This window comes from Vicugna pacos, chromosome 8, assembly GCF_048564905.1.
Source record: "Vicugna pacos chromosome 8, VicPac4, whole genome shotgun sequence".
Taxonomy (NCBI): Eukaryota; Metazoa; Chordata; class Mammalia; order Artiodactyla; family Camelidae; genus Vicugna; species Vicugna pacos.
Genome location: NC_132994.1, coordinates 4290264 through 4305688, shown reverse-complemented (window position 1 = coordinate 4305688; position 15425 = coordinate 4290264). Strand labels below are relative to the sequence as shown.

Here is a 15425-nt window from a genome sequence, read left to right as displayed (position 1 = left end):
ATATCTTAAACATGAAAATTAAAAAAGATTAGTACAATCTGAAATTTCATTGTAACTATCTAGATGTTGATATATATGACCATTGGTCTTGCCTTCAAAACTGAGCTATTTCAGATATGTCATATTGCTAATATTAAGATTTTCTACCTTCTCCTGTTTTCTTATAGCAGATGTATCTGCTGCATTTCCCTAAGCTCAGAAAAGAATAATGACTTGCAAATTATATCTGTTGCATGTACCATGTGCAAAAAAATGAAGAATGGGAATTAATAGTTATAATGAGTCTAGGGAAAAGCCCGTTAACATTTTCTAAATGAAATGTGTTCTTTTAAAAAGCTTTTTAGCAAATAGCATTTAAAGTGTGTTAAATATAATCAGGCCTTTGGGAACTGGTAGGAATAGGTAATAGAATGTGGAATCTTGAAATTCCAAATTGTTTTTAGCAAAGCCCTGTGCGGTTTTAACCAGTTCATAAGTCACTAAAGAGTAAAATGCTGTTCTGAGTTCAGTTGTCTAGGTTTATGGCTTAATGTTATAATCTGCAGAGTCAGGGTTGTGTTGGGCATGAGCAATTTTTGACTTATTGGAAATATCAAAATTCTCAGAAAAAGAAGGTTTCTTCAGTCTGACATTCATGCTTATTAATATTGTTAGACTCCATAAAGTGCAAATGTAAATGTGAAATGCAAAAGTTAGTAATTTTATTGAAAGTAATTATTGAGATCTAAACAAGTGCGGTAGAATGGATCTGTATGTACAGACACACCCCCATGGGCACACATGAACATGTGCACACACAGCTGTACACATCTGCCCTTAGGATGCCTTGGTCTTGACAGATCTGAGCCTGCTGGGAATTTCGAAGATACATAACATCCTTATCTTTAAAGATGAGTTAGAAGAATAAGAAAATTCATGCATTTCAGTTATCTCATGCTCTATCAACTTTGCAAGCCTGAAAATGCATTTGTTTTTCCAAATAAAAAATCTTAATGTAGTTCCATTTGTGGGGGAAGGGCAGGGGGACTACTCCAGCCTGCAGCCTCTGCTGTCTGTTCCTGCCCTTTTTTTTTTTTTCCTTCCTTCTGAGCAACAGGTCTAGGTAGGATGAACCTGCTGTTTTTCAGGACTGAGAAAAATCCACCAGGTTCATTTGTAGTTCTCAAACTGGTCGTGTTCACAAACGATTGCATGGGAATTCGGGCTTGTGTGTCACCATATCAGCTTGCATTCGCTTGCGTATAACAGGATCAGGCTAACTAATTGAGGAGTTTGTTTTATGTATATAAACTAAAATCAATCATGAGCCATGGCCTTTGTAAGTCATAGTGGAAGAAAACAATAAAAGACTGTGATGAATGTAAGCTTTATCATTAGAGAAGCATGAGAAACAATGAATGGAGATTCCAAATTCATCAGTGGATATTTTCATGAATAGCAAAGGCTGATAATAGCCCAAAGAATTAAAAAAAAAAATCACTTGGCAAAGCTTAAAGAAGCCCAGCCTATGCATCTATAATTTCTACAAGGTGGCGTTTGTATCCCTTTATTTTTTAAATTACTTTCTACCCTAGCTTTTGTCTGTTTGGAAGAGATTTCTGATGTTTTGCCTGCTTAAAGCTCTTGGTAATTTTTATGGAAGAGTCTTGAAATGCTAACTAGACAAGTGGATTGATGGTTCTGCCAACAGCTGACATTGACATAGAAATTATTCTCTAGCTATAGTTTGTTGTTTTGGTTATTTCCTAAATTCCTAAACTTGAGTAAGCATCCTTCCCACTTACATTTCAAATTCAGTTTATTTTTGTTCATAATACATAACTGATATTCTTCAAAAAGATTTTAGATTAATTATGCTATCATTGGAGCAGGGGTCAGTGAACATTTTCTGTTGAGTCAGACATTTTAGACATATGAGCTGTAGTCATCTTTGTCACAGCTACTCAGCTCTGATATCATAGTGTGAAAGCAACCCCAGGCAATATATATACAAATGGATGTGTCTCTGTTACAACAAAATTTGATTTACAAAAGTAGGTGGCAAGCCAGATTTGCCCCTGGACTATATAGGTTGTCACCCTTGTATAGTCAAGAGAATATGCCCCCTGCCAAAGATGCCCACCTCCTAACTCCTATGACCTGTGAATACATTATGTTACATGTCAAAGAGAGTTTGCAGCGATTAAGGGAAAGGACAATGAGATGGGGAAACTGTCCTGGATTATGCGAGTAGGTTTGATTTAATCCCGTGAGCCATTAGGAGTGGAGAGCCTTTGCCGGCTGTGGTTAGAGAGATGCAATGAGATGCAATGTAAGAAAGACTCAAGCTACCACTGCTGACTTTGAAGAAGGAAGAGGACCACAGGCCAAGGATTGTGGGCAGCCTCTGAAACCTGAAAACAACCCCTGGTTTCCAAGCAGGAAGGAAATGTGGATCTCAGTCCTGCAACAACAAGGATCTGAATTCTGCTGAAACCTGAATGAGCCTGGATATGGATTCATCTCCAAATCCTCTAGAAAAGAATGCAATCCTGCCAACATTCTGATTTCAGCCCTCTGAATCTCTTGAGCAGAAACCCAGCTACGATCACCAGATTCCTGACACACAGCAACTGTGAAATGATAAATCTGTGTTGTTCTCTGCTACTAAGTTTCTCGTAATTTATTACAGCAGCAATAGAAAGCTAATAATCCTGCATTGGAGCATTGCATAATTAATTTTTTTGATAATGAAAATAATATGCATGCATACATTACTAGTGCCATTTTGAGTCAGATAAACTCCAATGCTGATAATTTAATTAGTCAGTGAAAGTCAGTTAGCAAACTAGAGGTTACATTTTGCCCCGCTGATTACCATGCCGGCACGTTAAGAATCGGACGAAAGGAGTCACCAGTGAGCATGGCCATTGCAAAGTGGTGCTGGGATAGTAGGGACAGTTGGAGGATGCCAGGAGCAACTCTGACATTTGTAGATATGTTGTGCTCTTTAAGCAATTTAGAAAAACCTCTCTGCCGGCAGCCGATGGGCTGGAACAGTGCAAGATAACCCTGCCGGCCCTTGCCTCTGTTACAACCCCATAAAAGCATTGTTAGGACACATCGTATATCCTCTTGGATGTGAAAGGAAGTGCGTTAAGCTGTGTGCTATATCTGCGTGGAACTACTTATTTAAGTATTTGTTTATTAAAATGGTTTGCCACTTCGACTCATGGGAAGTGCTTGGAGAGATTTTGCCCATAGATGACCCATCTGTTGGTTGAGAGGTGAGCCAGACTCCTGTGTGGCCACTGTTGGAAACGAGGCAACCACATACGGAGAAGGCACTCTAAAACATGTATGTGAAGGCAATGATTTTCTCTGAAGGATGCATATGTAATAATTCCTGATAGTGGTCCTACTTTTTGCTGCTTCCCACATGCCATATAGAAGTATTCATCAGGAAATCATGCACATTCAGTGATTACTGACATGCACCAGAAATTAAAGAAGCAAGCTCTCGTCATCTCCACAAAAACAGCATCGTCTAGTTGATGTGAGCGACTGAGCAACCAGACAGCAGATGCTGAGTTAGATCGTGCCCTCTCCTTGTGCTCTGAGCAGCTCTGAGTCCTGGAGATGGCCTCTGCCAGTTGCATGGACATGACTGGCACTGACAGAACCGTGTTCTGCACTTCTCACTTCAGTGGCCTCTCTACCGCTCTGCTTTAGCTGAAGACAACTCTTTTCCATCTTGATTTGACTGGCTCTCAGTGCGAAGCTTTCTACAGAACCCATGCAAATCCATTAAAAAAAATCCCATGTCTCCATCTTCTTTTAAGTGAGAACACAGTATTCCATTTTCAGTGAAGCTCTTTAGGCTTCAGGTGTATATCAGTCATGCCATCAAAAGATGAGACTCAGACCCAGATTTTGCTCTTTCTGAGTATCATTTTAAAATGCTAAAGTACTCTCATAACCCTGAGAAGAGGCGCGGAGAACATTCAGTGGACTGTTTCCTACTGTTGAGTTTCATATGATATGATACCTTTTCAGCTGCATCATCCTCTTGGATGGCGTATTTCACTTCCAGGGACCATGAAGATGTTTATACATTAAAAGACATAATCCAAAAAGGGTTCTCTCTTACTGATCAGATTTAGTGACCCATCACAGATTGGGCTGTGGAAAAATTTACACCTACTAAAATCTTACTTCCCCTAGAGTGCATTCCTGAGCTTTTAAAAATGTGTCTTTTCTCAAGTAGTGTTAGAATTATAAGTAGAATATAAATTAGTCTTTCATGGGTCAGGTCAAGTATTTTGGAAATGTTCTTAGGGTATTCTCCAAATCTGTGCAGTGGTATAGTAACTACAGTTAACTTCAGTGGGGAAAGAAAAGGAGGCTAAACTTAGCAAAATCCAGGTCTTTTTAATCTAATGCCTTTATGACTAAAATTCTGAAAATAAAGAGAGGCTTTTTAGTGTCAGTTGAAGTCTGTCTCCAGTCCACGTTCAAAAACTCAATGTGCAATTCACTGGAAGATGTGACAGAAGGACTCATGCTGACACCTCTGACCCAGGGCACTGGAAAGTGTTGACAGCGTTATGATGAAGTCACCGACCTTCTCTGTGTCCTTAGATGCTTTGTCTATGTGCTGGCTTTGCCTATGTAGACAAGAGGATATTTTTGTTTCAAGAGGACCATGAAAATTACAAGGAAGTTAAGAGATTTCCAGATTAGGAATTTATGTTGGCATCTGAGCAGTAAGCATTAGAAAATTTCAAGAACAATGAAGCAACCATGTTATTTCTGTTGTGCATCCATGCCTCTACAAATGTGGTGTAGATAAAAATTATAAGGAGTGGAGGGAGCAGATGTTAGCATGCATATTCCTAAATTAAGCCCCAATCTCAGAACCCTTGCAGGAATCTACATTTTTAATAAGCATCCCCGTTGATTCTGGAGGATGACCAGAGAAAACTCTTTGAAAACATTCAGATAACAAGACCATAAATAAGATAGCATGTGAATTGAATTGAATTCAGAACTTAAAAACACCAAGGAAAAATTGAAGAAACTTGGTCATTATTAATCTTTATTGTGACTTTTATCTTTTCTGTAACCGATTTCCTTCAGGTGTTTGTGCAAATATTGTCTTATTGGTGAAGTCTTCTCAATATACAAAATTATAGTCTACCACTTCCCAGTCTTTCCTACTTAATGTGATTTACTTTTCATCATAACACGTATTAGCACTTAACATGTTATATATTTACTTGTTTATGTTTTGTGTCTCTCTCCCTGCCCCCTTCATTACAGTTAAGTCTATGAGACAAGGCTTTTGTTTTGTTCAGTCCTGAATCCCCAGTTCCTCCAAGAGCGTCTTGAATGTCACAGGTGTTTGCTAAGTGGTTTTGCATAAATGGATCAACTCGTTTTGACCATCTTCCTGGTTCCCTCTTCTGACTTCTTCAGTTTGTGAGAGTGATTTACCATAGTGAGATGTATTTAAAATATTCTGTAGTTGAGGGGAGGGGGTATGAGTTGGAAGAGAGTTAAAAAAAAAGAATTCATTTATAAATGTTTTTCCAGAATCATTGAGAACTAGGGCTTAGAAAAGTGGCCTGAATTTCCTATTTTACAAACAAGAAAACAGAAAAGTTACACAAAACAAAGGGAAGCAGAGAACCACCTGTAGAAATACATGGGCAAAGCCAGCAGTGTATTATAATGCTGAAAAGATATACAGACAGTCCCCAATTTACAATGGTTCGACAACGATTTTTTGACGTTATGATGGTGGGAAAGTGATATGAATTCAGTAGAAACCATACTCAGAATTTGGAATTCTGATTTTTTTTTTCTGGGCTAGTGATATGGGTAGGATGCTGTCTCATGATGCTGGGCAGTGGCCGTGACCCACAGCTCCTAGACAGCCACCCAACCACCAAGGTATACAGTTGATTCACTTTTAGCCATTCTGGACCCAGACAGCCATTCTGTCATTCACTTTCAGTACAGTATTCAAGAAGTCACACAAGGTACTCAACACTGTCTTATAAGACAGGCTTTGTGTTAGATGGTTTTGCCCAATTGTTGGCTAATGCAAGTGTTCTGAGCACATTTAAGGCAGACAAGGCTAAGTTGTCATGTTCAGAAGGTTAGGTGTATTAAGTGCATTCTTGACTTACAGTATTTTCAGTCTGTGATGGGTTTATAAGAATGTAACACCATCGTTAAATCAAGGAAGATCTGTGTTGGTTTGCTTGATGTTGAGACAGAGGAAATACCAAAGACTATTAAAGACACTAAAAGTAGTGCCTGGAACATCCGTGGTAATTAGGAAATTTGGGTCATGGTATATTTTTTAATTGCTTAAAAGTGAGTGAGTAGAAATGTCTAACTCAAGTTCCACTGTGCTATTTTGAATGGAGTCAAGGGACAAGTTTTTTTTTTATATGTTTTTCGTGTTTTCTGGCCAGAAATGTGTTTTTCAAGAATAGTATATTCTTTCCCAAACTTTTCAAATATGTTCAATTTTAATATTTTATGTGTCAATTATACTGACAGCTCTATAAATTAATCTTCTTTTTCCCATCTGTCTAACTGATCTGACAATTTTTGTTTGCTTAGTTTGATGCACTTCTGTAAGTCACCTCATAGCTTGCCTGTTTCCCTTTTGTTTCTGTCATTCCATTTTGTTCCAGCTCTGTCGGGCTCACCATTTCCTGTAATAGATTGTCTGTAAATTCCTTATAACAGATCTCGCAGTAGAGTGCCTTTGAGAAAAGTATCTGAAAACTATAACAAGTATTTTACAAGCGATTTCTTAGCAGAACCTTTTGGCCAGTTGTTTTTTGTTTTCCATGTTGAGATTTCATTCATCACTGGGTTTGGCTTTGTTTACCATCTCAGATTCTTATTCCCTGACTGGTCTATTCAGGTATTAAGAATCCTCTAATTTGCTCACTCTGCTTATTTTTATAGACTTGGAATGTTTAAATACTTGATCTCAGCTCACAGGCTAACCTATTAGTGACTGCACTAGAATGAATATTCACAGAGGGGTGCCTGTCTTTTGTGTAGGTCCAAGAATGTATAGTGAAACACAGGATTGAGTGGGGCATTCTGGAACTTAGAATGATTTTCATGTGGATTGTTTCTAAGTTTTCCCAAGAACAGAAAGAGAGAGAAACCTGAGATCTAAGAGGTGAGGGGTGAGGAAGGCAGTGGGTGAAACTGAGTGTTGACAGAGGCATGGGATAAGAATAGAAGCATTTCTCATCTTCTTATGTTTAACTGAAAGTAGAAATTAGTTTCTTTAGGAGGGGTAAAAAGGAAAAGGATGTGTAAACAATTAAAATCAGATCATTTCTTTTCTAATATTATTTTCTTTCTTGTAACTTGTTAAGGACTCTAATTGTGAAGTATTGATCTTATAATCAGTATCCTGTGCTGGTTTGTATAGAGATTTAACTCAATCTAACTTGGATGTTATGAAAGAAGCGAGCTACATGTAGCGGATGTGTGATCTCAAGTTCATCACCTGCATTTACTGTCTATATCCATGACAAGTGTACTCCCATGCCCTTCATTGTCATCTTCTAAGGTTAATTTACTTTCTAGAAAGTGCACTGAGCTCTTTTGAGCAGAACCTTAGATAAATGTAGCATAACTTTATGATACAACATTGTGGCCAGGCTGAGGGTTTCTTAGGAAGTCACAAGCTGTATGAAAATGGCAGGTAAAACCTGACAGGGTCTCCTTGGGCAGAGAAAGAAACCAACTGGAAACTCCATTCCCCTCCCCATCTCTTGAGCAGCCATATCTATGCCTCTTTTAAGATCCAAATAGGGACCCACTTCTTCCGTGTAACTTGTTCTCACACAGGCCCTGATGCTCTGTCCAGCATTTGTCCCTTACACAGTAAGTTATGACTGGTGACTTCTATGTGGGCATGCCTCTTTGTTGTTATAGGAACATTCCGTATGTGACTTCCTCGTCAACTTCTGTAAGATTATAACCTAATTCAGGGCAGGGAAAGTTTTTATGCTCTAAGAGCATAGTTTATAAGTGTGAGTGTTTGATAAGAAGCAGGAGACCTTAGAGATACTGTCTTTGAGGAACTTTGGAGAATAGTAATGATGCTAAATTATGAGAACTAGCCAAATGTCCCAATTAAAATGAGTAATAAACAAATTAGAGGCCGATTTCACAAATTTTAGAATAGTGAGCTTAATTTTTATTTCTAGGGGAATTCTAGAATAGACCCAGTGACCAGCACTTAGAAAGGCGATGTTTCACAAAGAATTTTTCCTAGACTTCTAAAGATGTTGCTTTGCCAGATACACTCCAGTGATTATCTACTTGTAAACAAGACTGAAGGCTGGTTCACAGCTGGCTGTCGCTGAGGGAGCACATCCACCTGTGGGAAGAAGCTCGTAGCCTGTTTCAGGACTGTGGCTTTACCTGCCTTGGCCTGTTCACCATCTGTACGAATGACTTGGTTGGATGAAGGCATAGATATCATGTTTGTTTTTTAATCCTGTAATGAGACAAAGTTTGGAAGCAAGAGTGAGTGGGTGGCATGTCCCATCAGGATTCAAAAAGCTCTTGAGTGACTTTGATGTGTAATTATACTTGTCAAGCTCAGGAGAAGGCTACCAAGGTATCCCCTACACTGTTAGCTTGCAGTATGAGGAATATGGCATCTACATTGGAGAGACAATAGTTCTGCTTTGTCCTGGGCACATGTGGATGGTTTCCCTAAACACACTTTAAAGTGTGTGCTCCAGGAGATGAGTGATGTGGAGGATGAGAGAATTTGAAACCAACAGAGGATGCTTAACAGAAAAGAGAAGACTGTTCAGGGGTGGGAAAGGGTCTGTAGGTAACTAAAAACACCACAGAGAGGAAGAATTATTAGGTTAGCTTCAAAGGGAAAAATAAGGGCCAATGAATGTGACAGAAAAACAGAAAGAAAAATGTTCCAACAGTTAGTCCTCTTCAAAACAGAAGGTACTTGGCTGGAAAATCCAATGTGGAAAACTCACGTGTCATCCTGAAGGTCACTATGAACACTCAACGCATAATTATTGAACTGAATAAAAATTTAGCATGTTTTTCTCGTAGTTTGTTAGACATGACTCTGTAGAATATTTCAGTGGTCTACTGATTAAGACAATATTGCAAGTCAACAAACTCTCTGGAAATTGCCGATTAATGCCACCATGTCTTGTCTCTGGGAATCTGCAGGCCTGGAGGTTGAAGAGCAGATTGTGTGATAGTGATTATATATGTGCTTAATACAAACTTTTTCACTGTGACTTAAATTTTGTAAATGCATTGGTCTTCTTAAAGGAAATCATCTGGCAATTAACATTTTAGAGAAAAAAATGAAATCAAAATTATCAAAATATGGACCTTGTCATGTATGAGAGCTTCACTTTAAATGAAAAAAAAACTAAATGCGGGTTATGATATTTGGAAAAAATGTGAACTTTTCATGAATAGAATTTCACAAAAGGGGCCATCAAATCTCTGAGAAAGGACGTGCCAATTTCTTATGCAAAAAATACAGGTAGAATCTTTAAAGTATCTTCTACAAGATAAGAAATCTGCCATTCTGTGTGCATTTCACATAATCCTTTAGTTTTTTTTATGTTTGTACTCAAGACACATTTATTCTTTCTCTCCTTATTTGCAGGGCACGTCGAACCCCTACTGTGTGTTATGGGATGACTCAAAAACGTAAGTGACAGATGTTTTCTTACATTACTTTGGACTAAATATTCAAAGCACATTAAGTTACTTCAGCTGCCTTCTAGTCAAAAGGCATATGATAAGTTAGTGGGATGTGAGTCACACTGGGAAAAGAAGGAGTCCCCTTCCTGAATCTGCAGGACAGCATGATGAATGTGCTTGTGTGATAATGCCATCAGGTCGCATCCCAAGATAGGCTTGCGTTACCTAGTGTGCAAGGCACATTGCGATGCGAATTCCATGAGGAGTTTTTGAAAAGCTCTAATATTTTACAGTTATAGAAGTTCAAATGCTATTTCAACATTTTGCCCTAGTCATTTGACTTAGCAATGCAGAACAGAATAGTGATCTCTGTGGTCATTTAGCCAATGCATCACTGGCATGACCTTGACTCTATTGTCAGAGTAGTGCAATACGTACACGGCCCTTCTGAATTGTTTGGTTGCAAAAACACTGAGTGGCATTTAATTTTCTTATTCAAATATTTTATGAATTCATGAAGATGAAAGAAAATAATTGCAATAAAAAAGGACAAACAATTCTTCCATGTATTCCTTTGTTTGTACAAGTAATTGCAATGTATCTGGTGAAAATCATCTTAATCTCACTGGTAATTCTATGAGGTTTTGAGGTCTCAAAGAAGAGAAAAATCCATGATTAAGTCTTCATTAGACTCCTATTCTTTAAATACTTCTGTGAGTTTATTCCACTGTAGTAGCTGGATTATACAGTCTTGGTTTGTTTTGTTTCGTTTTGCATGGAGATTGGATAAATGTTGCGAAGTCCCCAAAGCTAATACCACCATGTGTGATGCTGTCGTTGGGTTCTTTGTATTCTATGATTTTCCCCAGTGTTCTTCACCCCACATCTGATCTACAGCTAAGGTTTTACAATCTCACTTGTCTCTCAACAATAGTCATTGGAGAGTCTAGAGGAGGGACATTCTTAGACTTTCTAGGTAAAGAGCAAACCTACTGGCATTGGGCTAATTCTTTGGATACTGATGTAATTTAAATTACAGTATTTATGTGGGTGAAAAAAATCAATGATATTGAATTTTTTTTTTTTTGCTATGGATTCTCATACTCTAGAGATCCTCTTCTCCTAGAAACCTTAACGCCGCAAGGAGAAGCCCAGCTTCCCGTAGTGACAACATGAGCTAGATCTTCACACTGACATCATACTTTTTATTTTCTTTTTGAAATCTCATAGAGAAATCCACAGCAGTCTAATTTTTTCAAGCTCTCCTCTTTACCAATAGCCAGAGAAGACGTGGGTAGTATATTCTGAGGCACTGTTTAGTACGTTGTACGGCTGAGGGAAATAAAATACTGCAAAAATCAAATTGAATGTTCTCTACTCAAGAAAAGCATGCCGTGTAAACACCTGATTACAGTCCCTTGCATATCTCCATGAATAATACCCAACTTTAGTTTTATTATCTTTTTAGTGAGTAGATTGTGCTTCTGTGTTGATCCAAAGAGGGGAACGTGTTGGTTATTCCAAAAGAATTGTGGGACTTAAAGGGATAGTCCAAAAAGAAAGAGCATCTCCTATTTTGGGTTTCTCTTGGTTTTCTTAAACAGCTTGTCTAAGATGTTAAGTTTTTTTTTCATATTTTTTATTTTACTTTATTGAGTTATAGTCAGTTTACAATGTTGTGTCAATTTCCAGTGTAGAGCGCAATTTTTCAGTTATACATGAACATACATATGTTCATTGTCGCATTCGTTTTCACTGTGAGCTACCACAAGATCTTGTATATATTTCTCTGTGCTATGCAGTATAACCTTGTTTATCTATTCTACATATGCCTCTCAGTATCTACAAATTTTGAACTCCCAGTCTGTCCATTCTCAACCCCCTCCCCTCTGGCAACCACAAGTTTGTATTCTATGTCTATGAGTCTGTTTCTGTTTTGTATTTATGTTCATTTGTCTTTTTCTTTTCTTTTCTTTTCTTTTAGATTCCACATATGAGTGATCTCATATGATATTTTTCTTTCTCTTTCTGACTTACTTCACTTAGAATGACATTCTCCAGGGACATCCTTGTTGCTGCAAATGGTGTTATGTTGTCATTTTTTATGGCTGGGTAGTATTCCATTGTATAAATAATACCACATCTTCTTTATCCAGTCATCTGCTGATGGACATTTAGGCTGTTTCCATGTCTTGGCTATTGTAAATAGCGCTGCTGTGAACATTGGGGTGCAGATGTCTTTCTGAAGTGGGGTTCCTTCTGGATATATGCCCAGAAGTGGGATTACGTATATATGTTCATGTATAACTGAAAAATTGTGTTCTACATTGGAATTTGACACAACACTGTAAAATGATTATAAATCAACAAAAAATGTTAAAAAAAAAAGTTAGACTAAGTGAGGGAGCATATAGCTCATATCTGCTAAGCATATAGCTTAGCATGCACAAGGCCCTGGGTTCAATCCCCATTACCTCCATTTAAAAAATAAATTAAATAAATGAACCTCATTGCCTCCCCTAGAGAATAAAAAAAGTTAAAAAAAAAGTTGGCATGAAATCTCAACTGAGGTACAGATGTACCATTTTCACTGCTGTACAACTAGACCCTGACATATAATAATTGCTTAATTGGTTTTAATGAATGGATAATAAATGAATGAATGTAAGCATTTAAAGTAAGGAAAAAACCATCTATGAAAATAGACAATTAAGAAGTTTGAATTATAACCAACATTACAGCAACATAAACATATGAAGTCATACTAGGAATAGTCTTAAGGTGTTAAGTTTAATTTAATTATAAAACTATTAGTGCTTGAAGTCAGAGTTCACTTTAGGACTCAATCACCCTGCTGACGTAGCTAACATCTGCTGATAACATGACTCCTATCCATCACAAAGCACATGTCTTAGCTTTGCAAAATTCAACTTTTGAATTGTCCTTGGAAAAAACTATTCTGTGAGAGGTGTGTTTAGCTGCCTTTCAAATTAAAATATCTCCAGAGATCGGTGCAGTTCATGTTTCCGTGATGAAAAGTGATCAAAAAGCTTTCAACAGTGACAGGACTTCTGCCCATTGCACTTTTACCAGACTGTTTCATCATTAAATTGTTGTTCTGGGTGAGTTTTAAACAACGAAGGTTAAGACAACTTTGCTTCCTTTCTTCACATCTGTCCTTCCACTTCGATCATGTTCACATACACGATAGTTTTATCGATTCTGTGATTTTTAACTTTGAGTGCAAGACCTCCAAGTATAGTTAACCATGAAAAGGTACAACTATTTCTTTTTATTCACAGAAAAGGACTGAACTTAAAGATGTTTTCAAGATTACAGTAACAAAGTTGAAATTAGAAGTTGTCTTCTAATTTTGGTTTGATACATTTATTGAGGCATATATGACATATAACACTGTATTAGTCTTAGGTGTGAAACATGATGATTCAATATTTGTATACACTGCTAAATGGTCACCATGATAAGTCTAGTTACTGGCTGTCACCATATAATGGTTACATTTTTTTCTCATAATGAGAACTTGTAATATTTACTCTCTTAGCAATTTTCAAATATGCAATACTGTATTATTAGCTATAGTCACCCTGTGTGCTGAACTTTACATCCCCAGGATTGATCTATTTTATAACTGGATGATTTACCTGTTGCCCCTCCCCCTTCACCCATTTCACTCACCCTCATCTCCCTTTCCCTCTGGAAATATCAAGTTGCCTGACTTTTAAGTCTTTAAAATTAACTTTGAATTACAAAAGTAATACATGAATATCTTTTATGTATAAAAACACAACTTCTAAGGCAAAAGACCCCATTAATTATCATTACCTTGGGTCTCCATATCCATCCATCCAGCTTTCCAAGGTCACCCCAATCATACTTTGTGATGTATAATTTCAGGCATCTACTTATGCATTGAGATAAGTGGGTAGGTGTATAAATTAACACGACTTTGACATAAATGTTATCATACTGTATTAATACTTGGCATCCTCAATTTTTAATGCAAGCGTTATTGTGGAAGTTTTTAAAGTTTTACTACATACATTTCATTCCTTGTACTAATGCATTGAATAGACATATTGTAATTGATCTAGTGTTCCCAATATTGATGGCATTGAAGTGCTTTTCAATTTATTTTATTCTGCATACTTTCTTCTGCATACCGCCTTGTACATCCCTGCTTGAGATAGTCTCTAACCGTCAAACATGTTACCTTTTTTTCTCTCTGTAGAACCCTATTTTAAATTCTTCACGGCATGCATTGCTTCTTTCTTATTTATTTGTCTTGCTCATTGTCTGTCTTCCCCACCAGAAAGCATGTACCATAAGAGAGATGCTTTATCCTGCGTAGTCACTGACTGTACCCTTAATGCCTAGGATACCTGCACATAGTATGAATTCAACACATACTGATTGGTTAATTTTGTACAAGAACGAATATTTGAATATTTCTCAGGTATCCTTTCTACCGGAATTATTTTCACTTCTGTTTCATTTTGTTAGTGACATATATTTCTAGAAATCATTAGCGCTAACATGGGAAGTTGGAAGGGACAATGCCTCAGCTTGCTATAGTACTGAGGTCCAGTATAAACAATTAACTTTTTCTCTCACAGAAGTCTACGATGCTGATAATCCCAAATAAGGCCATTTTATTTTACTCTGATGAGACAGAACAGTTTCAGACAATTAGAACACAGTTTTATTCTGCTTTGACTAATTAACAGGATGCAGAAAATGCCTCATCATGGGTGACGCATGGAATAAACCGAAAGGACTTTGCTCACTTCAGAATAAATGCTTATTTTAGTTAGGAGAAGTGTTTCTTTTTACATTTTTAAATGATTTCTTTTAATGTAACTTGTAAAATTATCATTTGTGCGATTGATAATTTGCACGTTCCTGGGGCTAGTCCAAATTGGATCTTATGTGGTGACTACATCCCCTGGAAAACCTATAATCCTTTATATTGACCTATAGTTTTTCTCCATGGGTCTTAATAGCACCATCTGATGTTGTCAGCTCTGTGAAGTGTCATATTTGTTTTCATAAATGTTACAGAGTTTCTCTTTTCTTTCTTTTTTTATTGAATTATAGCTCATTTACCATATTATATTAGTTTCAGGAGTTCAACATATTTGAATAGATTACACTCCATTTAAAGTCACTGCAAAATAATAGCTCTATTCCCCTGTGCTCTACAATATATCCTTGTTGCTTACTTACTTTGTACATAATAGTTTGTACCTCTCAATCCCATCCCCTAATCTTGTCTGTCCTACTGTCCCTCTCCCCACTGGTAACCACTAGTTTGTTCTCTATATCTGTGAGTCTGTTTCTATTTTGTTATATATGTTTCCTTGATTTTTTAAACATTCCATGTATAAATAAAAACATAGTTTTTGTCTTTCTCTGTCTAATTTCACTAAGTATAATACCTTCTAGGTTCATCCACATTATTGCAAATGGCAGAATTTCATTCTTTTTTATGGCAGAGTAGTATCCCATTGTATGTATATACCACATCTTCTTTATCCATTCATCTGTTGATGTACACTCAGATCGCTTCCATATCTTAGCTGTTGTAAATAATGCTGCTTTGAACATTAGGGTACATATGTCTTTTCAAATTAGTGTTTTTGTTTTTGCTTTTTTCTGATATATAACCAGGAGTGGAATTA

General features: G+C 37.1%; 1 protein-coding gene across 1 annotated transcript in view; it reads left to right on the top strand.

Annotated features, from left to right (window-relative positions):
- The window catches only part of ADGRB3 (adhesion G protein-coupled receptor B3), a 684888-nt gene that overhangs the window by 389696 nt on the left and 279767 nt on the right, over window positions 1-15425 (top strand). The window contains exon 17 of the mRNA XM_072965499.1: window positions 9689-9732. Coding sequence (XP_072821600.1) covers window positions 9689-9732 — 44 coding nt within the window. The remainder of the gene's footprint in view (window positions 1-9688; window positions 9733-15425) is intronic.